This window comes from Mauremys reevesii, linkage group 8 (genome assembly GCF_016161935.1).
Source record: "Mauremys reevesii isolate NIE-2019 linkage group 8, ASM1616193v1, whole genome shotgun sequence".
Classification (NCBI taxonomy): domain Eukaryota; kingdom Metazoa; phylum Chordata; order Testudines; family Geoemydidae; genus Mauremys; species Mauremys reevesii.
This window is the reverse complement of record NC_052630.1, coordinates 50,998,091-51,025,509: the sequence shown is the minus strand read 5'-3', so window position 1 is coordinate 51,025,509 and position 27,419 is coordinate 50,998,091. Positions and strand designations below refer to the sequence as shown.

Sequence of the window (27,419 nt, the reverse complement as noted above, 5' to 3'; positions counted from 1 at the left end):
CAACTGGACTTTTAATGGCCACCTGGTCAGTGGTGCTGACCACAGCCACCAGGATCCCTTTTCAACTGGGTGTTCTGGTCAAAATCTGGATGTCTCATAACCCTACGGCACTAGAGGGTGGCAAGCGGGGCAATTGCCCAGGGTCCCACACCATGGGGGGGGGGGGTGTCCCGCAATTAAGTTGCTCATGCTTCAGCTTTCTTCCCCATGCCCCAGCGAGTCTGACGCCAGCCCCGCCCTCTGGTTTATTTTGCTGGAGCCCCAGAAACCTGCTCGCGTTCCCCCGGGGGTCCTGGGACTCCTAGGTGAGCACTGCTCGGTTAGCATAAATGCAAAGTATTGCCCCTCCCCCAAGTTAAGTCAGTTTCTCTCCTCCTTGCCTCTGACCGAGGGGAGAAGGCAGGGCCGGGAAACCGGGGGAGGGGCCCGCGAGAGTCCTGGCGCTGCAAGGTGGGGACAGCACAGAGCCGGGGTGCGGTCCGGAGGCGGGGCTGAGTGGGCTCCAGACTCCGCACGAAGCGCAGCCCGCCAGGAGGGAACCCCGGAGAGGGGCGGGCGCTCCCGGGCCGCGGGAGGCGGGGTCGGGACGGAGCTGCCGCAGTCCCTGTTGGAGGCGCTCGGGGCGGTGTTCGCTGCCCGGAAGCCAGCGCAGGCTGCCCGGCGCGGAGGAGCATGACGGCGCCGCTGGCGGGGCTGCTTCGGCTGCAGCGCTGCAGGTCTGAGCTCAGCCCCCCCTTCCAGCGGCCCCGGGGCAGCCCCCTCTTTCCGCACCCTCAGCTGCCCGCGACCCCGGCCCTGCCCCTCCACGCCCCGGGACCCCGGCCCTGCACCGCCCCGGCCGCGCTCCCCACCTGCACCGCCTGTGCTCCCTTGGAGCCCCAGCTCGGCTCGCTCCCGCCCCTTCCTGAGCTCCCAGCCGCAATCCCCCCTGAAGTCCCACCCTCTGGGCGCACGCCTCCCATCCCCTGCAGAGAGCGGCGCAGGGCGGGGCTTTCCTGCCGGGAGGGAGGGGCGGTACAGTGCTGCCCACTCTTGCAACATGGGGTTTCTTTTTAAAGGCGCTTAGCTCCTTGGGATCTCGGGATTACGTAAGAAATCGCGATTTTGCGCCTTTTCCCCGTTAAAGTGAGTTTCTAGTTCTCCTGATTGTAGAGAAAAGCCTGAAAACCGGGCCTGAGAGTCCCTAAAAGCTCTGAACTCAGGAGGCAAATAAAGAGACCCCACCCCAATTTTTATACGTGTGTGTATATATATATATATATATATATATATATATATATATATATATATATATATATATATATATATATATATATATATATATAAAAAATCTCGTGTTTTTGAGTGCTTGAGGTTTGGCAGTACTGCTGCTATTGCAGTGACAGGGTTACAAAGAAAATCTAGGAGTAGGCACATGGGAGACTTTGATACTGAGCAGAGGGCAGCCTCTTCTCCAGCAGAGAAACCTCAGGTAACCCCAGGCAGCCTTGTTTTAGGGACAAAGGTGCTAAGAAATGGCAGTGGTTAAATTTCACCACCTGAACCATACTTAACTCAAACCAGGGTGGTGGTGGCTTATTATTTAGGTTGTACCTAGAGCAACCTCATTGTGCTAGGCACTGTACAAATATATAACCAAGAACAGCCCCTGCCCTGGAGGTCTAAGTACTATTGGATCCAGTGTTATTGGAGTCTTTCATCAGCAGTAAACTTCTCTCCCACTTTGTTTTTAAAATTAAGAGTAATGCAAGTTTAACCACTTTATGGAGAGGTTATAGGCAGTCTCCTTTGTACAGTCAGCAGTCTTTGCTGTATAAACTACTTTCAGTGATACTTTTATAACCAAAATGCTTTATGAAATGCAGCTGCTTCTGGGGTGGGAAGGTGGCAACACAGCACAGTATAACACCAGTGCTTACTCTTTTGTTGCAGGAGCAGTGCTTCAGGTAAACAGCTTCTGGGATTGTCCTCCCTGAACAATGACATCCTATCGCAGTCCTGCCGGAACTATCGAGCAGTGCTGTGCACTGAGCTGACAAAGCCATTGATTATTAGGAACCTCCCATCCCCTTCTCTGCAGCTCCATGAGGTACTGTGATTGAGATGTGCAGAATTGCTGATTATTTCAAATAATCTAATATCCCTTAGCTGGCAAACCCACCTACATCCCTGTGTCTCAGGCTCACAGCTTTGGAGTCCTATGCTAGTCCTCTTGGTTTCTTTCCCCTACACCAGTGCTATTGGTAAATCCTGCCAGTTTTTCCTCTTAGTCATCTCCAAGATCTGCTCTTCCTCTTCAGCATCTGCCCACCCCTGATTTTGTGCCCTGATCATCTCTCACTTCTTCTACAGCATCCTCCTCCTCACTTAGTCTCCCTCACTGTCTCCTCACTGTCATCCACAATCCAAAATCCATTTCCCATCCCAGTCTTGGTCTGTCTTGACCATTTACACTGCAAGCTCTTCAAAACAGGGACTGTTTGTACAGTGCCTAGCACAATGGAGCCTCTAGATTCTACTGCAGTAATAATACAAGAATCTTTTCATCCGTAGAGTTCAACGCACTTTACAAAGGAGTCTGTATCATTATCTCCCTTTTATATATGGGGAAACGGAGGTGAAATTGATTTGCCTAAAGTCACCCAGCAGACTAGTGGCAGAGCCAGGATTAGAATGCAGAACTCCTGAGAGTTCTGCAGCCATTAGGCCACACTTCTTCCCTAAATAATAAGAGCTTTAAAATGAAGGTTGTGTGCGGACTAGAAAGGAGAAGAATTCAATCAGAAAGAGGATGGTTTGGAACTTTAAAACAACCACTGGGTCAAAGGCTGAGTGACTTTAGTTGAGTCCCTTCCTGTCTGAGTCTCAGGTTCCCTGTCACTACTGTGGTGGCAATCCATACCTCACAGAGCTGGTGAGAGGCTTATTTCATGGTTGTACTGCACTTTGATCAAGGAAAACCCAAGTGCTAATTATTATTTTATCAGCACTAGGATCAGGTAAAATAAGGTGAAAATCCATAGTCCAGTGCTTAGTGCTCGTGTGTACACAAATAACGTATTATGTGACGGCACAGAGAAGCCCATTGAAATGAACAGCTGATAACAAAATTGTGACAATCAGGGTCCAGACACATTGATTGTATAGAATATTATTGTACTATAAAAGTGTATTGAGTGAGGTATCATATAAGAACTGGTGACACACTAGTCATGAATAGCATTGCGTGATGTGTACGGATGGTGTGTAAACAGTTATGTATGTGTTCTGGAAACATGTTCCTAAAAATCTGTTCTGGGGGCAGACTCTTTGGAGGCAGTAAATGCAATAATTTCTGTGGGCATCCAGTGAGAGGGACTGGACGCAACAGAGACGTCTCTGGAGAACTTGGGAACTGGGGTTCGCTGGCTGTTCCTTGCAAGGCCAGGTTAAGATTGTCAGTGTCAAAGAGTTTGCTGGTGAGGTTGACGGATGCTTGTGGCAGGGTGCTGATGCCCAGTCCAAGCTCCAGCAAAGCTGTCTTGCTGAGGCAGAAGTAACACAGTGGCTGACAGTTCTGGGTGCGCTGAGGAGAGTGTCAAAGAAATAAGCTTGTTAAAAGAATAGTAAAGTAGTACATAATAGAAAAGTATCCTGAGATAGTAACTGCTGTTCAGTGGATACTATCTTCCACCAAAACACTGGGGGCCAATGCCTCCACTGGTGTAAATCTGCATAGCTCCAGTAAAATCAATGGTACTACCCTGGTTTATACCAGCTGAGGATCTGGTCTGTGCCTCAGAAAACATGGGAGTCTTTTGAGAGAGGGATGGGCCAGTGGGTTGGGTTCTGGCCTGGGACTAGAAGAACTGCGATTTGATTTCCTGCTCTGCCACAGACATCCTGTGTGGCCTTGGGTAAGTCACTCAGCTGCTTTGTGCCTCAAGTCCCCATCTGTATAATGGGGATAATAGCCTTGCCCTCCCTCCCAGGGGTGTTGTGAGGAGAAACACATGAAGGATTGTAATGTGCTCAGATACTGTGGTAATGGGGACTATGGAAGTACCTGGGAAAGGGGAGAGCTATTTTAAAATGCCAGTGCAGTGAAGTCATCTGTTTAAAATGTTTCTATTGCTTGAAAGGTTCCATTCTCTCTTGCAGGTCAGGGTTGGCGTCCATTACTGTGGAGTAAATTTTGCGGATATCTTGGCCTGTAAGGGTCTGTACCAGGAGAAGCATTGTCTTCCATTCACTCCTGGTAAGTAGGAGTCTGTCTGATCTGTGTTTAATTCTGAGTGAATTTAGTGCTGGGGACAGATTGACAGCGCTGGGGAATAAAGCTATCTAGCTGTAGAATAGGTGCAGTGTAGCCTTTGATGAATTAACACCAATTGGGGTGGTGATTTTGTGTGTCATGAACACCCTGTCCATTAGGAAGCAGGCTGAGACCTCCTCACTCATTTAATATAGGCAACTGAAGAGTCAGAAGATGGAAACAAATTGTGGACCTTTCTGACCTTGACTGGAGTCAGACCAACAGCCTTGAGGTGGATGTCTTCATGTCTTACTGGCTAATTATAAGGAAGAAAATATTTAAATGTGTTTTCCAAGACATTCCCAGGCACAAGGGGGTTGGATGGACTTTCCATTCTTAACACTCAATAGTCCTTTGTCTTTCCACAAAGAGAGTGGCCCACAGTAAGGGTACGTTTACACTACCCGCTGGATCGGCGCATAGTGATCGATCTATCGGGGATTGATTTATCGTATCTCATCTAGACATGATAAATCGATCCCCAAATGCGTTCCCCGTCGACTCCGGAACTCCTCCACTGCGAGAGGCAGAAGCGGAGTCCATGGGGGAGTGGCGGCTGTTGATCCTGCGCCGCGAGGCTGCAACGTAAGTCAATCTAAGATACGTCGACTTCAGCTACGCTATTCTCGTAGCTGAAGTTGCATATCTTAGATTGATCCCCCCCCGAGTGGAGACCAGGCCTAAGTGGGATGTGTATTTGCCCAAGTGCTGCCTTCTTGTGGCGATCCATTTCTTGTTTTTGTATACTGTCATGCTGCTCTGGGGAAACTCTCTGTGTATCCCTGCCTCCAACGCAGTGCTTAATATGTGCCAGGGCTTGCCAGGGCTGAGTGCTGGCACTTCTGGTCTTGTGGCATCAGTTATGAATGTAAAAAATTTGCTTGAGCCCCAGCACCTCTTTCATTACAAATTAAGCTCTACCACAGCTTTATGGTTAACCACATCCAGCTAACACAAGTTTTGCATCTGTCATCTTTAAGTCAGGTTTAGCATCATACAAATTAAAATGTGCTCATTCTACCCTGATGGATTTTCCTAGCATAGACAAGACCTCACTATGGCCACCAGTCTCTGATCACCTCTCAGTTATATAGACCTTTGTATTTTCAAAGCACTGGGCAGAGCTTAACTAAGTAATCCTCATGACAATGCCGGGTGAGAGGTTGGTAAGTATAATGAAACACACTTTACAGATGGGCAGGGTGAGAGACACAGAGGCTATGTGCCTTGCCCAAGATCGCTTGGCAACTCAAAGGCAGAACTGGGGTTAGAACTCAGGAATTCATAACACCCACCAATGCAGTCTAGGTTACTATGCTGCCCTTTAAAGCAGTGGCTCCCAACCTTTCCAGACTACTTTACCCCTTTCAGGAGCCTGATTTGTCTTGCCTTTGTCCCCAAGTTTCACCTTACTTCAAAAATACAGAAGTGTCACAGCACCCTGTTACTGAAAACTTGCTGACTTCCTCATTTTTAGCATATAATTATAAAATCAATTGGAATAGAAATTTTGTACTTGCATTTCAGTGTATCTTATATAGAGCAGTATAAACAAGTCATTATATGAAATTTTAGTTTGCACTGACCTCGCTAGTGCTTTTTCTGTAGCCTGTTGTAAAACTAGGCAAATATCTAGATGAGTTGATGTACCCTCTAGAAAACCCCAGCGTACACCCAGAGGCATAGGCACCGACTTCTGCTCCCGCCAATGGGTGCTTGACCCCCTTCTGCCCCCGGCCCTGCCCCCACTCCACTCCTTCCCCCAAGTCCCCACCCTGCCTGTTCCCACCCCTGCTCTGCCTCCACCCCACCCCCATTCCACCCTCTTCCCCAAGTCACCACCCCACTTCTTCCCTGCCTCCTCCCTTGAGTGTGCTGTGTCCCCATTCCTCCCCATCCCTCCCGGAGTGCTGCCAAACAGTTGTTTGCAGCAGGCAGAAGTGCTGAGGGAGAGGGGGAGGAGCAGGAACGCAGCGCGCTGAAGGGAGGAGGCGGGGAAGAAGTGGAGCACCCACACAGTCAGTGCCTATGCCCAGAGGTACACATACCCCTGGTTGAGAACCACTGCTTTAAATACTATGTCTGCAGGGATCATTCTGTATAGTGTGTGTGGCTTTCTCCATGCTTGATATTCTAGGCATATGCCCTCCTCTTGCTGAATTCCTCCTGCCCCCAACCACTGAACCTCCTGTTCTTGTAGTGGTGAACATGCAGCACCTCTGCTGTGTTTGTTTGCTGCACTAAAACCTTCAGGCTTGAATATCTCCTTCAGCCCTTGCCAGCCTGTGAGCTGACAGTCCCACTGATGCCATAAGAACCCCTCTGAAGACAGACAGCCACGTAGCTTTTACTTTACAATGATTTTAGAAAAGTCCTGACTTCTACTCTACTCCTGCCCATTTACCCAGTACTGTTTTATCAGCCTGTGTTCCCACAGTGCCACCTTCTGGCCTCCTAGCAGCTTTGCTTCTAAAATCTTCTCTAATGCAGCCTTCAAATGCTGGCTGTATCCCATATGTTGTATGCAAACCTGTGCCATCATGGATAATCCAGTGATTGGTAATCTGGCAAATACAGTCATTTTCAGAGTTAAAAATCAAAGAGCAGCTGGACTCTGAGCATCTTTGGAGAGCCAAGGTGGCTGAGGTGGTATCTTTGATTGGACCAACTTCTACTGGTGAGAGAGACAAGCCTCCGAGTTTACAGAGCTCTCCTTTGACATTTCAATCTTTTCCAAGCACTGCACTATCTTTGCCAGCTAGTGGGAGTAGAGCTGCCTGCATCTGCCACACGAGGCTAACGTTAGCTGAACTCACTATCTCTCTGCTCTCCCTGCCCCAGTCCAGAGCTGGAGTAGATGAGACCTCTAGATCCTGTCTGCAGACGACAGTGCTGAGTGCAGCTGGGGAAGTGTCCTGGCTCAGTGTTTGTGGGATGTGCATGTCTTTCTCCTGCTTTAGGAATGGAGTTTTCAGGGATGGTGATGGAGACTGGAGCGAAGGTCAGCACAGTGCAGGAGGTAAGTGAGATGTAGTGGTGCTGGGGTTAGGAACGGATTCCCAGTTGATCGGGGAGTATTGAGGATGCAGTGTGGGGATACTGTTTAAGCCATCTGCACTATAGCATATGCGAAGTTGTGAGCTCTGCTTGATGGGTTGGAGGTGTGTGCTGGAAGATGGTAGTATTGCAAGTCCCATCAGAGAGAGGAATAAGGATCTGGAAAAAGAAGCAAAGGTGGGAAGGGTGGGTGGGGGAGGTGTCTGATTAATGCAATTGTTGCCTGAACTGTTATCAGGTTTAGTTTGTGCTGCTTGGGTCCTTCAGGGGAAAGAAGGAAGATCAAAGACTTAATCCAAAGAAAGAGGTGAGGTCAAGTGATTGTTCTCCTAACACCTGTCCATTCCTAACACCTGTCACCTGGTGATTTTCCGGCAGGGAGACAGGGTAATTGGTGTGACTGGCACTAGTGCAATGGCTGAGGAGTGTGTAACTGATCAGAAGGTAACTACAATTTAAATATACGTCTTCCATTATTGCAAAAGGTTTTATGTCTCATGTTGTTTAGTTTTTGGCTCCAGTGAGATCTTCCAGTCTGTGCCTTTCTTTTTGATGTTTGTTCTCCTGCCCTCATTGCCATGGGCTAGGGTTTGCTTGGAGAATCCTTGAAAACACGGAAAGGGCTGATAAGAAAAATTGTGTTAAAACTTATTTGGATGAAATTAACGGTTTCATATAGTGTAATGTTTAGGACAGTTTGACAACATGCTTCTGTATCATGTTCAAAGTGCTCACTAAAGCTGTTGGAAAAAACAGAATTTCATCCTTTATCCCTCTACGGGATTAAGAGTTTGGCTCTGTCCATCTCCTCATGTAGATGCTGTGGCCAATCCCAGAAGGTGTTTCTTATGAAGAAGCTGCGGCATTGCCTGTGTCTTATGGCACAGCCATTTTGGCCCTGGAACATAGAGCACGCACGCAGCCAGGGTAAGTGGTCAGAGGAGTCCAAAGCATGACGTGTCCAGCAGTAATGATATTTAGCCTTTGCAGAGTGCACTTCATTTGCAAAAAATCAAACATCATATCTCATAAGTAGAGCTGGTTGCAATATTTTCAACAAAACGTTTTGGTCATTGGAATATACTGTTTTGTCAAAGTCTAAATGTTTCATGGAGACCTATTGATTTTGATGGAAAAGCTTCTGAGATCCAGGGTGGTCTCTCTGCTCACTTCTAGAGAGAGAACAACCCCCAGATCTGAAAACCTGACCTTTTCAATACAAAAAGACATTTTGACATAATTCCATTTACCAAAAACGCTTGAAAGGTTTTTCTGGAAGGTTGTCACGAAACAGAATTGTTCTTCAGCCAGCTATACTCATAACATCTAATCTCCCGTACTAGGCACACATCAAAATAATGTCAAGGCACTCAGTGAACTCGTTAAGTATTATTATCATTGCCACTATGTAGATGGGGAAACAAAGACGTAGAGGAGGTCTTGTGGCCAAGGTCATGCCGTATGTTAGTGATGAAGCTGGGAATAACATCCAGGCATTCCCGGTTTCTAAACTCTGCTCAGATCACTAGATCAGGCTGTCTCTTTGTCCTGTGGAGAGTGAGGCTCCTCTGTTTCCCTGGCCCCTGATTCACAATGAGTTTGACAAGAGTGTAGTGGAAATTAATGGGCATTGTGTGTATGGGTGAAGATGTGTGTTTCGTTAAGTGTCACTGTCCATACCGAGAGTGAGAACCACAAAGTAAACCAGAACTGGATGACAGGTTTCACAGTGGTAGCCGTGTTAGTCTGTATCAGCAAAAAAACCCAGGAGTACTTGTGGCACCTTAGAGACTAACAAATTTATTTGGGCATAAACTTTTGTGGGCTAATCCGATGAGGTGGGTTTTAGCCCATGAAAGCTTATGGCCAAATACATTTGTTAGTCTCTAAAGGTGCCACAAGTACTCCTCGTTCTTTTTGCAGAACTGGATGCTGAATCCACTTTGAGGACATATGAAGCAACACTCTTGAGGTACGTCTACACTACGGGACTATTCCGAATTTGCATAAACCGGTTTTGTAAAACAGATTTTATAAAATCCCACACTAAACACATTACATCGGTGGTGTGCGTCCACGGTCCGAGGCTAGCGTCGATTTCTGGAGCATTGCACTGTGGGTAGCTACTCCGTAGCTATCCCATAGTTCCGCCCCTTGGCATTTCCGGGTTGAGATCCCAGTGCCTGATGGGGCAAAAATCATTTTCGCGGGTGGTTCTGGGTACAGCCTCACCCTCCCTCCCTCCCTGACAGCGGCAGACAACCGTTGCTTGGTGAACTGCAGACGCCATAGCACAGCAAGCATGGACCCTGCTCAGCTCCATACCGCAATCGTGGATGTTTTAAACACCTCGCGCACTCGTGCAGTATATGCTGAACCAGGACCTTCGAACGAGGCGGTAAGAGGCGGATACGGCAGCGGCGATGACAGTGATGAGGCGTGGACACAGAATTATCTCAAACCGCTTTGGAGATCCTGATGGTAATGGGGCAGATTCTATCCATTGAACGCCGATTTTGGGCCCGGAAACAAGCACTGACTGGTGGGACCGCATTGTGTTGCAGGTGTGGGACGATTCCCAGTGGCTGCGAAACTTTTTCGCGCGCGGCACTTTCATGGAACTTTGTGACTTGCTTGCCCCTGCCCTGAAACGCCATAATACCAAGATGAGAGCAGCCCTCACAGTAGAGAAGCGAGTGGCGATAGCCCTGTGGAAGCTTGCAACACCAGACAGCTACCGGTCAGTCGGGAATCAATTTGGAGTTGGAAAATCTACTGTGGGGGCTGCTGTGATGCAAGTAGCCAAAGCAATCACTAAGCTGCTGCTACGAAGGTTGTGACTCTGGGAAACGTGCAGGCCATAGTGGATGGCTTTGCTGCAATGGGATTCCCTAACTGTGGGGGGGCGATAGATGGAACCCATATCCCTATCTTGGCACCGCAGCACCAGGGCACCCAGTACGTAAACCGGAAGGGGTACTTTTCAATGGTGCTGCAAGCACTGGTGGATCTCACAAACATCCACGGATGGCCAGGAGGGTTCATGATGCTCGCGTATTCAGAAGCACTACTCTGTTTAAACGGCTGCAGCAAGGGACTTACTTCCCAGACCAGAAAATAACAGTTGGGGATGTTGAAATGCCTGTCGTTATCCTGGGGGACCCAGCCTACCCCTTGATGCCATGGCTCATGAAGCCATACACAGGCAGCCTGGACAGTGGTCAGGATCTGTTCAATTACAGGCTGAGCAAGTGCAGAATGGTGGTGGAATGTGCATTTGGCCGTTTAAAGGCGCGCTGGCGCACATTACTGACTTCGCTCAGACCTCAGCCAAACCAATGTCCCCTATGTTATTGCTGCTTGCTGTATTCTCCACAATCTCTGTGAGAGTAAGGGGAGACCTTTATGGCGGGGTGGGAGGCTGAGGCAAATCACCTGGCCGCTGATTGCCAGACACCAGGGAGATTAGAAGAGCACACCAGGATCAGAGAAGCTTTGAAACGAGCTTCATCAATGGCCAGGGTACAGTGTGACTGCTGTGTTTGTTGATGAACACCCAACCCCTTGATTGACTCAGTCCCTGTAAGCAACTCCCCTCCCCTTCGAGTACAGCTTACTTATGCAAATAAAGTCACTCTCATTTAAAAGCATTAATTCTTTATTTTTCATTATAAAAGAGGAGAGAAGTAAGGGTGTGCTTTGGGAGGAGGAAAGGAGGGATGGAGAAGGCCATTAAAAAAATTCAGAGTAACGGCATCCTTCTGGTTGGGCTGTCCACGGGGTGGAGTCGTCTGGGTGAGGAGGCTAAGGAACATGGTGAGGGGAGGTGGTTATACAGGCTGCAGCGGCACTCTGTGATCCTGCTGCCGTTCCTGAAGCTCCACAAGACGCCGGAGCATGTCAGTTTGATCACGCAGCAGCCCCAGAGTTGCATCCCGCCACCGCTGATCTTCCTGCCGCCACCGCTGATTTTCCTGCCGGTCTTCCTGCCGCCACCTCTCATCTCGGTTGTCCCTCCTGTCCTCACGTTCATCCCTCCTGTCCTCACGTTCACTGGCCTCTTTCCTGTACTTTGAAACCCCGTCCTTCCACTCATTCAGATGTGCGCTGTCATTGCGTGTAACTTCCGGAATATCTGCGAACATCTCAGCTCGCGTCTTCTTTTCCTCCGCCTTATCTGTGCTAGCCTTTGGGATGGAGGAGGGACGCTGCAGCTGCATGAGGGAGATAAATATTTAGAAAGATACATTTTACAGAACAATGGTTATACTCTTTCACAGTGAAAAGCACTATTCACCTTACATAGCACATGTGATTTCCTACAAGGTCGCATTTTCATCTTAATAGTGACTGCTTGCATCTCTGGGGTTACAGATCTCACAGACACAGGTCCAGGCATCAGGATTCAGCTTGCATGCGGCCATGGTAAGCCACTGTCTCAGTGATTTACCCTCCCAACGCATGGCTAATACCACGCTAGCTCCTGCTAATCAACAACCTTCCTCCCCACCCACTGCTTGTCCGGTAGCTTGGTGACCAAACAGAAAAGATCATCGGCATTTCAGCAGGAAAGTGTTTTTAAGCTGCTGCATTCCACGAACCCAGTAGAAAAATGGCCACCCCCCTTACTTAAATTCCTGATTTTTAACCAGGTTATCCTGAACGATATCACTTTGCTGAGGATAACAGAACAAGATAAAGAGCGGATGCTTCTTGAATGCCAGCAGTCCCCGGGACCATACGCTGCGATGCTTTGCCACGCAATGATACCTGATTACTTGCTACATGCATGGCATGGTAAAGTGTCCTACCACGGTGGGCAGAACAAGGATGCCTTGCCCAGAAACCTTCTGCAAAGGCTTCTGGAGTACCTACAGGAGCGCTTCATCGAGATGTCCCTGGAGGATTTCCTCTCAATCCCCGGACATGTTAACAAACTTTTCTAAGTAACTATACTGTCTGCGAATGCATCCCAAGTCCTCAGGGCAAATCAATCATTAAAAAAGGCTTGCTTAAAAAACACTGTTTGCTATTTGCAAAGGTACACTCACCAGAGCTCCCTTCCAGGGCGTCATTCTCTGCAATAGTTGCTTAGGGCTGGGAGCAGGGTAATTCCGTCAGGGTGATAAAAGCTCCTGGCTGCTGGGGGTCACGGAGTGCTGTGTGCTCTCTGCAGGTCTTCCTCTTCTTCTTCCTCTTCATCTTCCCGTCTGCATAATCCTCAGACATGGCAGAGATTACAACCCCACCTCGGAATCCACAGTCAGGGTGGGGTACAATTGCATGCAGCTCAGCATAGAAGCGGCATGTTTTTCGGACCTTCCGCTTGCGTCTTGGGTTTTCTGGTAGGCTTGTCTGAGCTCCTTAACTTTCACTCTGCACTGCACGGAGTCCCTGCTGTGGCCTTTAGCAGTCATAGCCTTAGAAATTCTTTCAAATACTTTTTCATTTCGTCTTTTGGAACGCAGTTCTGTTAGCACTGAATCATCTCCCCATATAGCGATCAGATCCATTACCTCCCGAGCGGTCCATGCTGGGGCTCTTTTTCGATTCTCAGGAGACTGCATTGTTAACTGTGCTGATGAGCTGTGCGTGGTCACCTGTGATGATGAGCTCTCCACGCTGTCGAAGCAGGAAATGAATTTCAAAAGTTCCCGGGGCTTTTCCTGTCTACCTGGCCAGTGCATCCGAGTTGAGAATGCTGTCCAGAGCGGTCAGTGGTGCACTGTGGGATAGCTCCGGAGGCCAATACACACTAACCCTATTCCGATATGTTAATACCGATATTAGCGCTACTCCTCTCGTCGGGCAGGAGTACAGAAACCGATTTAAAGAGCCATTAAAATCGATATAAGGTGCCTCCTAGTGTGGAAAATCGGTTTTACACTCGTAAAACCGATTTAAACGCCTAGTGTAGACCAGGCCTTGGAAAAAAGAAGACTCAGATCTGCATCCATTAGTATTTTGTGGGAAAATACTAGGATAGAATAATAGCTGCTAGGGATGGAAATGACCTGTTCTGACAGACAGCCCATCTCCCTACCCCTCCCAGCTAGGGCAGATCTATTCTTTACAGTATATTTTCCAGTCCTTTGTGGGTTTTTTTAAATGTCTCAAGTGATGACATGTCTGCTGCTTCCCTCAAGAGATTATGCTGCTGTCTGGTTTCATGGGGTGCGCTCAGTGGAGGGCTCACTATGCTAGGCTTTGAGTCCCAGTCTGTGTTTCAGAGTTTTGTCTGATTATAAGGGCAGTGATGCATAGTTCAGTAGTGGATGGGAAACCCTTCCAGGCTGACATGGGACGTGCTGGAAAGGCTTGGTGGTCTGGGAGTATGGAGGTGTGAGGGGTCCTGGGTTCATATAGCAGGAAATCCGTCACAGATATTGATGGTACCTTTACATTTATGGAGAAATGATAGTTTCATGGTTAACACTGTACTGGGACTTTTTGGGGGTGGGGGAGAGAGATCAGTTTTTTCCCTGCCACAGACTGACTGTGTCACCTTGGGCAAGTTACTTAATCTTTGTCCCTCCATTTCCCCATCTGTAAAATGGGGCTTATTCCCTACTTCAGAGAGATGTCATATATAAATAATAATATTGACTGATGTATGGGAGGTGCTCAGATACTATGGTAATGGGGTACCCAAATGGAAGATGGTCACCTTGAAAAGGCAATACACTAGTCGACAAACTGTGTATGTGTTACTTTAAAATTGTTCAGTTCTCATAGCCTGCATGAGGGGTGCTTTTATAAACTGAAAGTACACAAATGCATTGATAGCTTTTCAACAATTTAAAATTACATATTTAAAAAAGGATTTTATACCCTTGTGATGCTCTTGGCGAAAAGGCAAACCTGCTGAACAGAGTGATTTTTATAAGCCCCAGAAAACACTGCATATTGCTGTGAAAATAGCTGGTAGGGTTATGCTATATCCCAGGCAGGCAAATTGTGTCCAAGTCCAACCTGTTGTTTAGCTGAAAATTAGCCTTGCTGCCCAATACCTGTGCATGCCATGCATTGCTCTGCTAATTTATCCTAAGACAACAGCTCTCCTTTTGGATGAGTAGGCTTGTACTGTTACAGGCAGGTCTTAAGGGAAACATTGGTCCCTGTTAGGGAATTTTTTTACTGCTGGATTGGGATTTGGAAGTGCAGCAAGTGCCCTGTGGAGATTTTAGGGTGTGTATGTGGAATAGGGAGACTTATAGTGGGTTTGCCTTTCCAGCAGCTGAATTATAATGCTTTAACCCCCCCTGGACAATCTCAGAGCTCTTTACAAACATGTTTGAATAAGGTCTCCAAAGTCCCCTGTGAAGCACATGAGCATTGCTAGCATTTTATAGATGAAGAGAACAAAGCCAGAGAGAGAACTGACTTGCCCACATTGACACAGGACGTCTGTGGCAGAGCTAAGAACAGCATCCAGAGACAACTCTTATGCCTTAACAGAAAAAACGTCCTCTCCCTGCAGTGTAGGTAACTACATTCCTGCCCCAACTCTGCAAACAGCACAGTTTGCTGCAGGGCTTTGGAGCTGTGCTCCAGCTCCGCTTCAGCTCCAGGCAAAAACCTGCAGCTCCACTGCTCCGGAGCTGCTCCAGGCTCCGCTCCAAAGCCCTGGTTTGCTGTTACACCTGAAGTGGAGTAAATGTATATCTACTTGTACAGTCATTGAAAACCAGCAGATATTCTCTTATCAGATCACTTCATTTTGGAATGTAAAAGATTCACACTCGACTGGGGATAGGGTGATTAGTTTCACCCGGGTATGAATTGGTGTTTGGGAAAGGTCAAGCTCCCCTTACTCATGCCTTTGGGAAAGATTCTGGGAAAGAGAATACCACTTAAGATGGGGAAAATTCTTACTATTGAAATGGATCATGGGAAATCAATTGCTGGAGTCTTTTTAAGCTGACCAAGGAGATCTTGCATCTTCAAAAGAAATGGGAAACTGAATTGTTTGCAGGCAGGCATGCGATGCAGTGCTTTCCTGTTGTGGAGGGAAGCTCTGTTCATTTCAGTCTCTCTGTCTCTGTCTTAGGGAAACGGTTTTAGTGACAGCAGCCGCTGGGGCCACGGGGCTTGCTGCTATTGATGTAGCCGCTAATGTTCTCAAGGCAAAGGTATTTCCCTTTTTCAAATGAATCTGTATTCTACATGCGTCCCACTGTAGTAATGACTGTGCCTTTTATAGCACACTCCATCTGAGCATTCAAAGACCTTTCCAAACACTAATGAATTAAATTTAACAAAGTAGGCAAGTAGTATTCTCCATTTTCAAGATGTGCATACTAAAGGATGTGGAGGTTGGGAGTTGCCCAAGGTGTGTCAATGAATTATTGGCAGAGCGGGGAATAGAACCCAGGAGATTAGTAAAATCAGCGGGGCTGGTAATCCAGTAGACTAGACTCCATCTCTCTGGCTCCGTCTCTCAAACACAGCGTGCGCGCACAGACACACACACACTAATACACTTTCCCCTTGTGAAATACCTGCCTTCCGTGTGCTCCTGCTATGGGCTCCGTTGCGGATCCCCATCATTTCCCTTGAGTCTTTCCAGTGCAGAATGGAGCTCTTATCCAAGTGGGAGATAGAGAGGGGATGTTTTCAAAGGTGCCCAAGTGACTTAGGCTCCTGAGTCCCATTTTTTTAAAGTGATTTAGGTGTGTCAAGGTTCCTCCCCCATTCTGAACTTGAGGGTACAAATGTGGGGACCTGCATGGACACTTCTAAGCTCAATTTACTAGCTTAGATCTGGTAAAGCTGGCACCAGCCAGAATTTCAGTGTCTGACACACTTTCTGTCCCCCCAAAACCTTACCCTCCCTGGGCTGCCTTGAGGGACTTCACCAATTCCCTGGTGAACATGGATCCAACCCCTTGGATCTTCAAACAAGGAGAAATTAACCGTCCCCCCTCCTTTCCCCCACCAATTCCTGGTGAGTCTAGATCCAATCCCCCTTGGATCGTAAAACAAGGAAAAATCAATCAGGTTCTTAAAAAAAGAAAGCTTTTAATTAAAGGAAGAAAAGGTAAAAATTATCTCTGTAAAATCAGGATGGAAAATGCTTTACAGGGAACTTAGATTCAGATAGCCCAGAGGAAACCCCCTCTAGCCTCAGGTTCAAAGTTACAGCAAACCGAGGTAAAAATCCTTCCAGCAAAAAGAAACATTTACTGGTTGAGAAAACAAACATAAGACTAACACGTCTTTCCTGGCTAGTTACTTACAAATTTGAAACATGAGACTGATTCAGAAAGATATGGAGAGCCTGGATTGACGTCTGGTCCCTCTCAGTCCTGAGAACAAACAACCCCCAAACAAAGAGTACAAAACAAAGAACTCCCTCCACCAAGATTTGAAAGTATCTTGTCCCACTGTTGGTCCTCTGGTCAGGTGTCAGCCAGGTTTACTGAGCTTCTTAACCCTTTACAGGTAAAAGAGACATTAACCCTTAACTATCTGTTTATGACAAGGTGCTTATGAGCCTAATTCTTTTTGAGAGTCAATGGCACTTAGGCTCCTAAGCCACTAGGTCCATTTGAAAATTTCAGCCTTTAGATTTGAACCAATGTAGATCTAAGGGAAAATAGTGTTTGATGTTTATAGGAATAAGAGGTGGATTTCTTCCAACCATCACAGTATAAATCAGGTTAGGAAATAGTATGCTGCTAGGGTTTTTGACAGAGACGCTACTTTTTTTTTATATAAGTAGAACATCCCACAGTAAAAAGAACTGCACAAAGTGACAAGGGAGAAATAACTCCAGTTCAAATGGTTTGCTGTGTGTGATAGAAATCCCACAAAGCACAGTGTCTGACTGGAGAAATCTGGAGCAAGTAATTCAGCGGCAGGTAGGATTTCACTCAGAGGGGAGACTGTTGTGCTGCCAGGGATGTAAAACTCTTCCAAATCCACTGGGATATGTTAAAAATCCCGTGGCACATTTGGTAAGAGTACTAGACTTAAACCCAGACCAGAGAGCAGTTTGGGTAAATGCAGTCTCTCTAAGGCCTGGTCTACACTGTGGGGGATCAATCTAAGTTACACAACTTCAGGTATGTAGCTGAAGTCGACATACTTAGATCAACTTACCGTGGTGTCCTCATGTCCATGGTGAGTTAACTGCTGCCGCTCCCTGGTCGACTCCGCCTGCGCCTCTTGCGGCGGTGGAGTACAGGAGTCGACAGGAGAGTGCTCAGGGATCGATTTATCGCGTCTAGTCTAGACGCGATAAATTGACCCTCACTGGATCGATTGCTGCCCCCCGATCTGGTGGGTAGTGTAGACATACCCTAAATTTCCCTGCAGTTTCAATTGCAGCTGGGACTGGTTTTCTCTTTCTGCCTTAAGTTGTTATGTAGTGCTGCTGTGTGTTATTCAACAGCTGCTGCGTTCCATCCCAGCAATGGCTGTTCTTCAGTGAATGGTACAGTGATATAGATACAGTTTTTGTATAGCATTTTAAATTTGTAAAGCATTTTTGAGACATTGACATAGAAGATACATTACTACTTTTATTTAAGCTTTTATTTAAGTTGTTGGTACTGTAATAATTATGGTAACATGCTAAGGCACCTATTGTATCACTCTGAGCAGAGATGCCTTTATTATTATTATTTTATTTTATTTGTATTATCATAGTGCCTAGGAGCCTCAGACCCCATTGTGCTAGATGCTGTACAAACACAGAACAAAAAGACGGTCCCTGCCTGGAAGAGCTCACGCTCTCTTCCACCATGTAACACTGGCTCCTCCTTTGTTTTCAGGTGATAGCAGCAGCTGGAAGTGATCACAAATGCAACCTGGCCCTGCAGAAGGGTGCAGCCCACAGCGTGAATTACACCCAAGGGAGCCTGAAGGAAGAGGTGAAGAAGCTTACAGATAACAGAGGGGTCAATGTAGTTCTTGATGCTGTTGGAGGGGACATCTTCAAGGAGGCGTTACATAGGTGAGTTGAAATACGATTCCAGTCGCGTTTGAAGTGACGTGCATTAGGGGTGTGAAATGTGTGGTCTCCATGCTTCAGAAGGATCCAGTTGAAACTTCAAGGGAATGTAGGGAGCCACCAGAATGTAATTCTGCAAGCTGGAGTTTGGGCATAACACCCAGGCTCGCTCTTTAGAGACCACAGATGTTTAGGGCCTTGATTTTTTCACATGTAATTAGAAAGAGGGATGCCATGCTGGGGCGTTGGTTCAGTACTGACTGGGAGAAAGTGTCTCTGATTAATTAGCAGAACCAGTTCATGCAGAGCCAGTTTCCCTAGGAGGCCCCATGCAACTACTAGCTAGAGCTGAGGTTCTGAAACTTAATAAAGAGATAACTTTGTGAATAACCCTCACTGGCAATTGCAGCATGTACCTGTGTCAACTACAGTAACTGCTCACCTGGAAAAGTAACAGTAGGAAAATATTTAATGTGTTTTCACCTGTCCTTAATGCAATGTAAAAGCTAGAAACAACATGGACCAGTCAGCATCATGTGACCAGCCAGCTGTCTGCAGGCCACCAGCAAGTGCTCAAACTCGGAAACAGTTGGCCCAGATGCTCCCCTTTTAGTTGACAAATTTTGATGAGATCCTACCTGCAGATGGTGCAGCGAAAAAGTCCTCTCTTCACTGAGCTAACACCCTAGTATTCAGTTTGAGAGTGTTTCATTAAGGACCAAACTCTGGTCCCACTGAAGAAAAGGCAACCCCCGCTTTTCCCCAGTGCGATCATTATTTTACCCTATGCTGCTCTTCCTCACTAAATACATCTCCTTTCCCTCCCCCTTGCAGTTTGGCTTGGGAGGGCAGGATTGTGGTGGTGGGTTTTGCTGGAGGAGCAATCCCCTCTGTCCCAGCCAACCTGCTGCTTCTGAAGAATGTCTCTGCCTTGGGAGTGTTCTGGGGTCGATACCGGGAAGAGGACTTTCCTGTTTTTTCGTCATCCATCTCCTCTGCTCTTTGGTACTGCCAGGAAAGACGGATCCAACCTCATGTGGGAGCGGTCTTCAACCTGGAAGAGGTAAAGTGCTGCCCAAGATGCCACTCATTGGCAGGATTCACAGCTCTCTGAGAGAGGCTGAATAGAAGGAAGAAGCTGTCTAATCTGGTGGGCTGCTATCAGCACTCCCCTGGGGGATGGGAAGGCCCAAAGCTTGAGCCCCTGTACAAGGGCGCTGGAACAATTTGTATAGTGGGGATGCTGAGAGCCATTGAACCAAACTGTAAACCCTGTTCGTAATGGAAACCGCTTCAAGCCAGGGGATGCAGCCACTTCCCCCTCCACCCCAGCACCCCTCGTTCCAGCACTTATGTCCCTGTACCTCTTAGGGAGGGAGAAATATGAGTTACAACTAAGAGACATGTGGGTTTGATCTGTGCCTCAGAACTAACTCTAAACTCCAGTATCCGCCAAGAACCTGTCATCACTACAGGAAGTAAGTGCTGCTGTTGATTAAATTAAAACCTTGGCATGCGTATTTTCATAAACTGTGATGACCTTATGCAGTGTCGAGCTCTCAGGATTGCTTTGTTTACAGTTAAGTTTTATGTCTGAGTGAATTTTGTGTGCGGTGAATTCCCTCTGATTCGTTCAAAAAACCCTCCAGTTTCAAACACGGCACAGAACCCTGGTTCTTTAAGAAATCCCGCCCCCCCCCCCTTTTTTTTTTTTTTGCCTGCTTCATTCCAGTGTTGTTGGCTTTAAATGTCTCCAATATGTTTGATGATGATTTAGAGTATTCATGTTTTGGAAGTGCCAGGTTGGGCCCGCCTTGCGCTAGCCATGGTACAGAGCTGTAAAAATGACAGCTCCTTTCACAAAAACCTTACAATTTAAGAGGCAGTAATACAATGGGGTAATTTATTTATTTTTTTAACGGTGAATTGGGGGATGCAGCTATGTCTTAATTTACATCTTTCTCTCTGGGAGCTATTAGATCAGTGGTTCTCAACCTGGGGTCTGGGGCCCCCTGGGGGCTGCTAGCAGGTTTCAGGGGGGTCCTCCAACCATGGTCAGCGTTAGACTTGCTGGGGCCCAGGGCAGAAAGCCAAAGCCTCACCGCATAGGGCTGAAGCCCGGGGCCGTGAGCCCCATTACCCGGGGCTGAAGCCGAAGCTTGAGCAGTGTAGCTTCACGGGGGCTCTGTGGCATGGAGCCCCAGGCAGTTGCCCTGCTTGCTACCCCCTCATGCTGGCCCTGGCTTTTATATGCAGAAAACCAGTTATTGTGGCACAGGTGTGTCATGGAGTTTTTATAGCATGTTGAGGGGGCCTCAGAAGGAAAAAGGTTGAGAACCCCTGCATTAGAGGAGTCAGAATTACACATTGGTTAGTAATTTTCTCGCATTTCAGTTCCTGGATAATGGAAGTGCCATGAGATGGTCAGCTCTTGTGTTATTTCAGCCTCAAAAATAGATCCCTGAGGCAAAAAGCCCACAAAGAGCAAATTCCAATACAAATATGGAGCTGTTTGTTCCTGCAGAACAAACTGCATTGCAGTGATGACTTGCTCAGGTCAGCCAGACCTGTGAGCCACTCGGTCACCGCTCTGCCTCAGCAAGAGTGAGCTTTGCTGCTAATAAGTCATGTGTCAGCTCCTTGGCACGCCAGCTTGTCTGCCTTGCCAGCATACTCTTCAGGACTCTGCCAGTCCAAACCTTGTCTTGCTGGTCAATCAGTGAGCCTCAGTTCCCCAGAGACATCCTTCGATACTGTTCAGTCCCTCTCACAGAAGTTGTTAAGTTCGCTGCCTCCAGAGAGACAGAGCATACTGCAGCGTGTTAGATTAGCTGAAGATGTAATCTTCACTTCACTATACAGCACTGAGATGGTTTTGTAATAAAACAAGAATACGTTTATTAACAAAGAACATAGGTTTAAATGATTTCAAGTAACAGGGAAAGAAACATGAAAAGTTACAAACAAAACACACTTTCTAGTGACTAAAACTTAACTTCAGCAAGTTACAATCTTTTGCAAAGCAGGTTTCTCACTTATAGTCAGTTCCCAGAGACTTCAACTCCCTCGGTTGAGGGATCTGCCTTTCCTCAGACATCAAGAGTTCTGGCCTCTTGTGTCCCTCAGGTGATGAATGCCAAAAATTTTTACTGTTTCAGCTTATATTTTCCAAAATCTATTGTCTCTGTTTCAAGAGGCAGGAAGGCTTCCTGGGGGTACAGCCTCCATCCACTGCCCTGATTCTTAAGAAGTCATCTCTCCCATTTGCTAGTTTGATGGCTTTGTTTACCTTCCATGTAAATCTATTTCCATTGTTTCTGGCTTCGTTTTGCTCAATTTACACTGGTGACAGAGTCAAGCGGCTAAAACAACATTCCTTTGCCTAGGACAGGCTAGGCTTATGCACTGTTTCCCAGCCACATTCTACGAACATATTTCCAGCACTGATTCTTTAATTCTTTATACACTGCCTGTACATACACCACACAATATTATTAGTGACCAGTATTTTATAAGTTTGTGTATGATACCTTACATGACACCTCTTAGATATAGATGATGACAACAGTGTGTTGGAGCAATGAGTGTGTCAGGCCTGATGTGAGTTATGGTGTAGAGGGCCCTCTGGATCACAACTACCACCTATTGTACTTTAGAGTAACACTTTGATTGCATTTAAATTCCACTATTCATAGCGTCACACACACACACAATTACATCTCAAACCTAAAGAGAATGTTAGCCACCTAAACCAGACATCTGTGCCTCAGAGATGATGGGTCAGTGGCAACAAGACTGACGAGGAAATTCTGGGAAATGCTACTGGCAATAACAATCTCTGATATTTTCAGCGTCAGACTTTGCAGAGACCAATCTGAGTAACATTGTTATGAGCTGATAAGAAAGCACCAGGTACCCTGAGGGCCATTCTGCCCAAACTCCTTAGCATGATGAATGAAACTGGTACTGACTCTATCTTCACCTTCCAATAGTTGAAAATGGCTGATAGAAATAGTTAGGCTGAAGATAGAGAAATTAACCCACCTGGTAAAGGATTAAGCCTTTGGATGTCTCTAATACTACCCCATTGTGAGTGGGAAATTTGATCTCTGAATTTCCATTTTTTTGTGGGTAATGATTTTAATTGGGGTATGCATGGGGGTAAAGAGGGGCATGGTTCTGTGCTTGTGACCAAAAGCACCCCTCTATTCACATGCTTCACACCCTTGTAATAATCTTTGTACAAAATATGCCTTTCGAGGTATCACTGGAAAACTAATAACTCACTGGTCAATATTATCATGGTGAAATGTATGTAGCAACATTCTATGCAAAGTAATGACATCCCCATGTATGACATTATTAGCACACGTTCACTCCCACACAGCCTAGGCAACGGTTGTTAAGCAGGTCTGTCCTAAACAAAGGCATGTGTATAATGTACAGATAAGTAGTAAACAGAGTCCTCGAGTCAGTAAGAGGGGGAAATGGCAGGCCACAAAGCAAATTTGCACTTCAGCAGACACAGGAGAGGAGAAAAAAGGCACGGAGCCTCCTTCACCACCAGCTTCTATGTCACCTTCTTTACTGCATGAATAAACTTTACTTTGAAAGGTAACCTGAAAACTGCTTCAGAGGTTCACTGGACTATACAAGAAAGGAGCAGAGAACCCCACGCTATCTCTCTTTCACTTGAGAAGACAAAGGCCCCAGCACCTCTGGGCCTTGGAGAGAGATCATGACCAAGGAAATGGTCAGTTCCCATCTTGCTGGAAGGAGGTGTGTGTGTGTGTGATCATTTTGAACAAAGCTGTGAACCGAAACTTGCTAGATTAGGTTTTAAATGTTTAGCTGCGATTTCACTTTTATTTGCTTGTACCCATTTCTAACTTCATCTCTTATACTTGAATTCACTTAAAGTCCTGTCTTCTTTTGTTAACAAACTTATTTTATTTTTTAATCTAAACCCATCCAGTGCTGTGTTTAAACAGAACTGTAATGGTTGACTCTTTACAGGAGCAGCAAATCTTAATATCTGGACTGTCCAGGATGGGGATGGACAGTGCAGAACAAAGTTTTGTGGGGAAACTCAGGACTAGTAGTGTGCTGGGGTCACCCTGCAGGTACTAACCAAGGCTGGTGGAAACCAGAGTGTAACCAATGTGTTGCTGACAAACTGCTGGGGTCAGAGCTGCTTGGCCAGGGCCGCAGCTATACACAGACATTCAGGGTGTGACTTGCATGCTGTTTGTGGGCAGACCAGGTTGTGAGCTACAACAGCAAAACATCGTGAGGCAACCAAGGTTGTAGGGCAGCTGCTGACATAGCCCCTCGCTGGCCTGGATTGCATTCCAGAATGTGCCAGTGGTAAAGTCACTAGGTCAGATTTTTAAAGTGTTCCAACCCTGGCCTCTAAAACTGCTCCTGAAATCCTTGTGCACGATTGTTTTTCCTGCATGCACAAATCCAAGTTTTCATGTGCCCCAAATCTTTATACACACACAGTCGCAGGGCGATTTTTAAAGGCCACTCCTAAAAATTTGGCCAAATACATCTGCCCTCTAGAAATTACTGTAGAGAATGTAAATTAAGGTGCCTACGGTAGCAATGAACACTTGCAGGAGTGTGGGGGGGTATGCCCTTTTGTATAAACAACTGAGGTTTTGTGCTTGCAGGTGAATGAAGCCTTTAGCCGTGTAACCCAGCGCAAGTCAACAGGAAAGGTCGTCATCTCAATTAAATAAATCAGCCTGTTTCCTCAGGACACAGCCCCTGCTGCCGTTGGACTAATCAGCAGAATCACCCTTCTGGCTTATGGATGCAGACAGCCAAGTTGCGTCTACCCTATGATTTCTTGCATGATTTGTTTACCACCACCATTAATGTAGAGGGCTACGGGCTCCTGCTTAGGGTTAGATGACATGATGGTATAAATACTTGTGCCCATTGCTAGAATTGGTGGAGTTGCACTGGCGCTAGACAAGCAATGCCAGGAGTCCTAGGGGAGACAAGCTTTCACTGTGACGGGAAGAGGGAGAATAGATGCAGGGCAGTGCAATTAATACAAATGTAAACCAGACTCTCTTTAAAGGAATCGCCATTGGGAAATCTCCTTAAATCTCCAGGCCAACCATGAGTTTTTAATTGCAGTCAGACCCTTTGTGTCATGACTTTCCTGATGTTATCTTTCCACATAAGCAAAGTGTTTTTAGCTTCTTGTAATGCAATTTAAGAGCTGGAAATGAGGAGAGGAATTAGTGCCGTGAGGCCAGTCAGTGCTCCACCCACTCTTTGAGAGGAGTTGCCGTTGGTTGTGATAGAGCGGCACTTCTGTATGTAGCCATTACAAAACAGTCAGCTAGAACCAGGCAGCTTGGGGTGAGGGGTAGAGTTGAAATGAAGAGACATGAGAAAACATGAGGTGGGGGCACAGCTTTTGCAACATATAACCAGCCATTGGTCTATATCTCCTGTTGCCCTGCCTTAACCAGTGGCTGGCATTGCATCAGAAGAACCAAACAACCCCCCAATAATTGCTTTACCCAGCCACTTGCATGTGGCACAAAAGACTTCATTCCTGACTCCTGTGTCAGCTCAGCTTGGTCCCAAGAGGCATAATTACACGAGTGGTGATCTTGGTGAGTGTCGCTGCGAACAGGAGAGACCAGTCTGAGACACTGTTAACAAACACCATTGGCTCTCTCGAGCCTGCCTGAAAAGAGCTGGACCCATCACATCCCGCTGAACGTGCTCTGGTAGAACTATTTGATGTGACAATACCTAAATTCCTCCACGCTGCTCTGACTTGCAGTCCAAATCTGTATGCCTCAGAACTTCCGTCAGACTAGAGCGCTTTCTAAATGTACAATAAGCTTTTTGGTTTTCTTAACAGGGCTTTGCTGCGGCTGTGGAGACCAGGCTGCCTTGCTCTTGTCTTTGCTGCTGTGGCGCGATGACCAGCTACCCTGGCTTCTGTCCAGTAATTTGGAGGAGCCTGTAAAAGTCTTTCACTCCTTAAAACATGGCTGATTCCTCAGATTGCTACCAGCTTCCTGCTGCAGGAGGCTGGTGTCTTGGTTGCTTGTTAGTGTCCTACGTAGTTGTGAACAGTTAGAAAAGTTCTGCAAATGACAGCTTGTTCAAATAAGCTTCAGACTAGGTGGTCCTGATGGTCCCTTCTAACCTTAGAGTCTGTGAATCTAAGCTGCGGGACTGGGGGCCACAAACATAAGAATGGCCATACCAAAGATCCATCTAGCCCAGGGTCCTGTTTTCTGATAGTGGCCAATGCCAGGTGCTTCAGAGTGAATGAACAGAGCAAGTAAACATCACGTGATCTATCCCCTGTCGCCCATTCCTAGCTTTTGGCAAACAGAGACTAGGGACACCATCCCTGCCCATCCTGGCTAATAGCCATTGATGGACCTATCCTCCATGAATTTAAATAGTTCTTTTTTGAACCCTGATATATTCTTGACCTTCACAACATCCTCTGGCAAGGAGTTCTACAGGTTGACTGTGTGTTGTGGGTATAAATGCTTCCTTTTGTTTTAAACCTGCTGCCTTTGGTGTGCTGTGTGTGCATTCTGCTTACAGCACTTTACAAACATTCATTGTTACACCATCAGTGAGTGGTAGCTAAATATGATCCACTTTAGAGATGCAGAAACCACAGCCTCAATGCAGCCAAGCAAGGAAGCCCACGCTTAATTCCATGTATCCTCTTGAAGTTAATGGGACCACTTCAGTTACGCATCTGCTTAGGTGCTTTGCTGAATCGGGGCCTGTGTCCGGGTCAGAGCCAGCATTAAAACAGAGGAGTTCTGTGGACTTGCTCCTGTGCTTGATGGCGCTGGCTCTTGGGCTGTTGGGTTGTCCTCAGACACATCACAATGGCTGCTCCGCGGAGGAAGGAGCTAGCTCAGCAGCAGCCAGCTGCTGGGAAGAGAGTTGGCGGCGATGGCAGCAGCCAGGGCAGCACGGCCTCCTCTCCCCCTCTCCAGGTCATTAATTGGTTCTGGGTCCTTCCAGAAACTGAGAGAGCGGGGCCTTGGGGTTTCAGCAACCCCAAAGGCCAGGCATGGGGGGGCTGTGTGTGTTTGTTGGGGGAGTGGGGGTTGAAGTGAACATCCACGATTATTAGGATAAATCAGTGCCCAACTTGAAGCTAGACAAATTCAGACTGGGAATGGCACATACATTTTTAGCAGCAACAGGGACTAACGATCATTGGACCAATTTACCAAGGCTGCCGGTAATTCCCCATCACTGGCAGTTTTTAAATCAAGATGGGGTATTTTTCCGAGAGAGACGCTGTTGTTCAAACAGGAAGTATTTCAGGGAAGCTCTATGGCCTGTGTTATACCGGAAGCCAGACTAGATGATCCCAGTGGTCCCATCTGACCTTGGAATCTGTGGCTATTTTCAGAGACCTTTGCAAAGAAGAGGGACAAACTATTTTTAAATGAAAGATGAGATAAGCTATGATGTTTCTAATCCCCTCCCCACCCATGGGAGGTTGGGGGAGGGGTGGGGGGAAGAAGGGGCTAAAAGCTGGCTCTGCTTTGTCTCTCTCCTGCAGTTCTTGAAAGGGGCCTTATTGGATAGGTGGAAGTGAATGATTTTGTATTAATTCTGATCATATCCAAAGCTGATCAAAAGCTTCTTTAAAAAATGATCATTTTTGCAAGTCTCTTGATCCTTGGAAAGAATTAGCGAGGTGTCCCATATGGGAGAAGTGAAACTAGGGATTAGGAGAATGTATGGGAGTCACTGAGCGAAGACAGCAGCACCAAGTACCAGTGTGAGAAAACAAAGTCCAGTGATCTTGGCGCAGGAGGCTGGGTGGAAAAGTCGGTAACTCAACTAGTGTTTCATCTCTGGAGCCCCGGGTTCAAATTCCACTTAGATGAAATGAACTTGTTTGTCCCCTGCATCGTTGGGACTCCTGACTTAAGAGGAGCCCAAGGTTAGCAATATAGGGCTGCACTGCAATTCAGAGCTGTGTTGCATCTATAGAAGTGTATGGAGACTCAACACTGGAATCACAGGGTGCTGCAGATCAAGATTGAGTTGTATAGGAAGGTATGTCTGTGTCTAGCCAGTGCTGTT

General features: G+C 46.9%; 1 protein-coding gene across 3 annotated transcripts; it reads left to right on the top strand.

Moving 5' to 3' along the window:
* Positions 1-624: 624 nt before the first annotated feature.
* Positions 625-25,621, top strand: LOC120370443 (quinone oxidoreductase-like protein 2). Of its 3 annotated transcripts, XR_005583739.1 has the most exons (11): positions 625-716; positions 1,933-2,089; positions 4,141-4,237; positions 7,255-7,313; positions 7,730-7,795; positions 8,169-8,278; positions 15,402-15,483; positions 18,130-18,311; positions 19,143-19,371; positions 22,923-23,087; positions 23,984-24,050. XR_005583739.1 is itself a non-coding variant. In XM_039485156.1 (10 exons), the coding sequence occupies exons 1-10, from the start codon at positions 673-675 to the stop codon at positions 24,050-24,052; spliced, it is 1,095 nt and encodes a 364-aa protein (XP_039341090.1). In that variant the 5' UTR covers positions 625-672; the 3' UTR covers positions 24,053-25,621. The 3 variants fall into 3 exon arrangements, 2 of the variants coding, with proteins under 2 accessions (XP_039341090.1, XP_039341091.1); XM_039485156.1 differs by lacking the exon at positions 22,923-23,087 and having other exon boundaries at positions 23,984-25,621; XM_039485157.1 differs by lacking the exon at positions 22,923-23,087 and having other exon boundaries at positions 656-716; positions 1,939-2,089; positions 23,984-25,621.
* Positions 25,622-27,419: the final 1,798 nt, after the last annotated feature.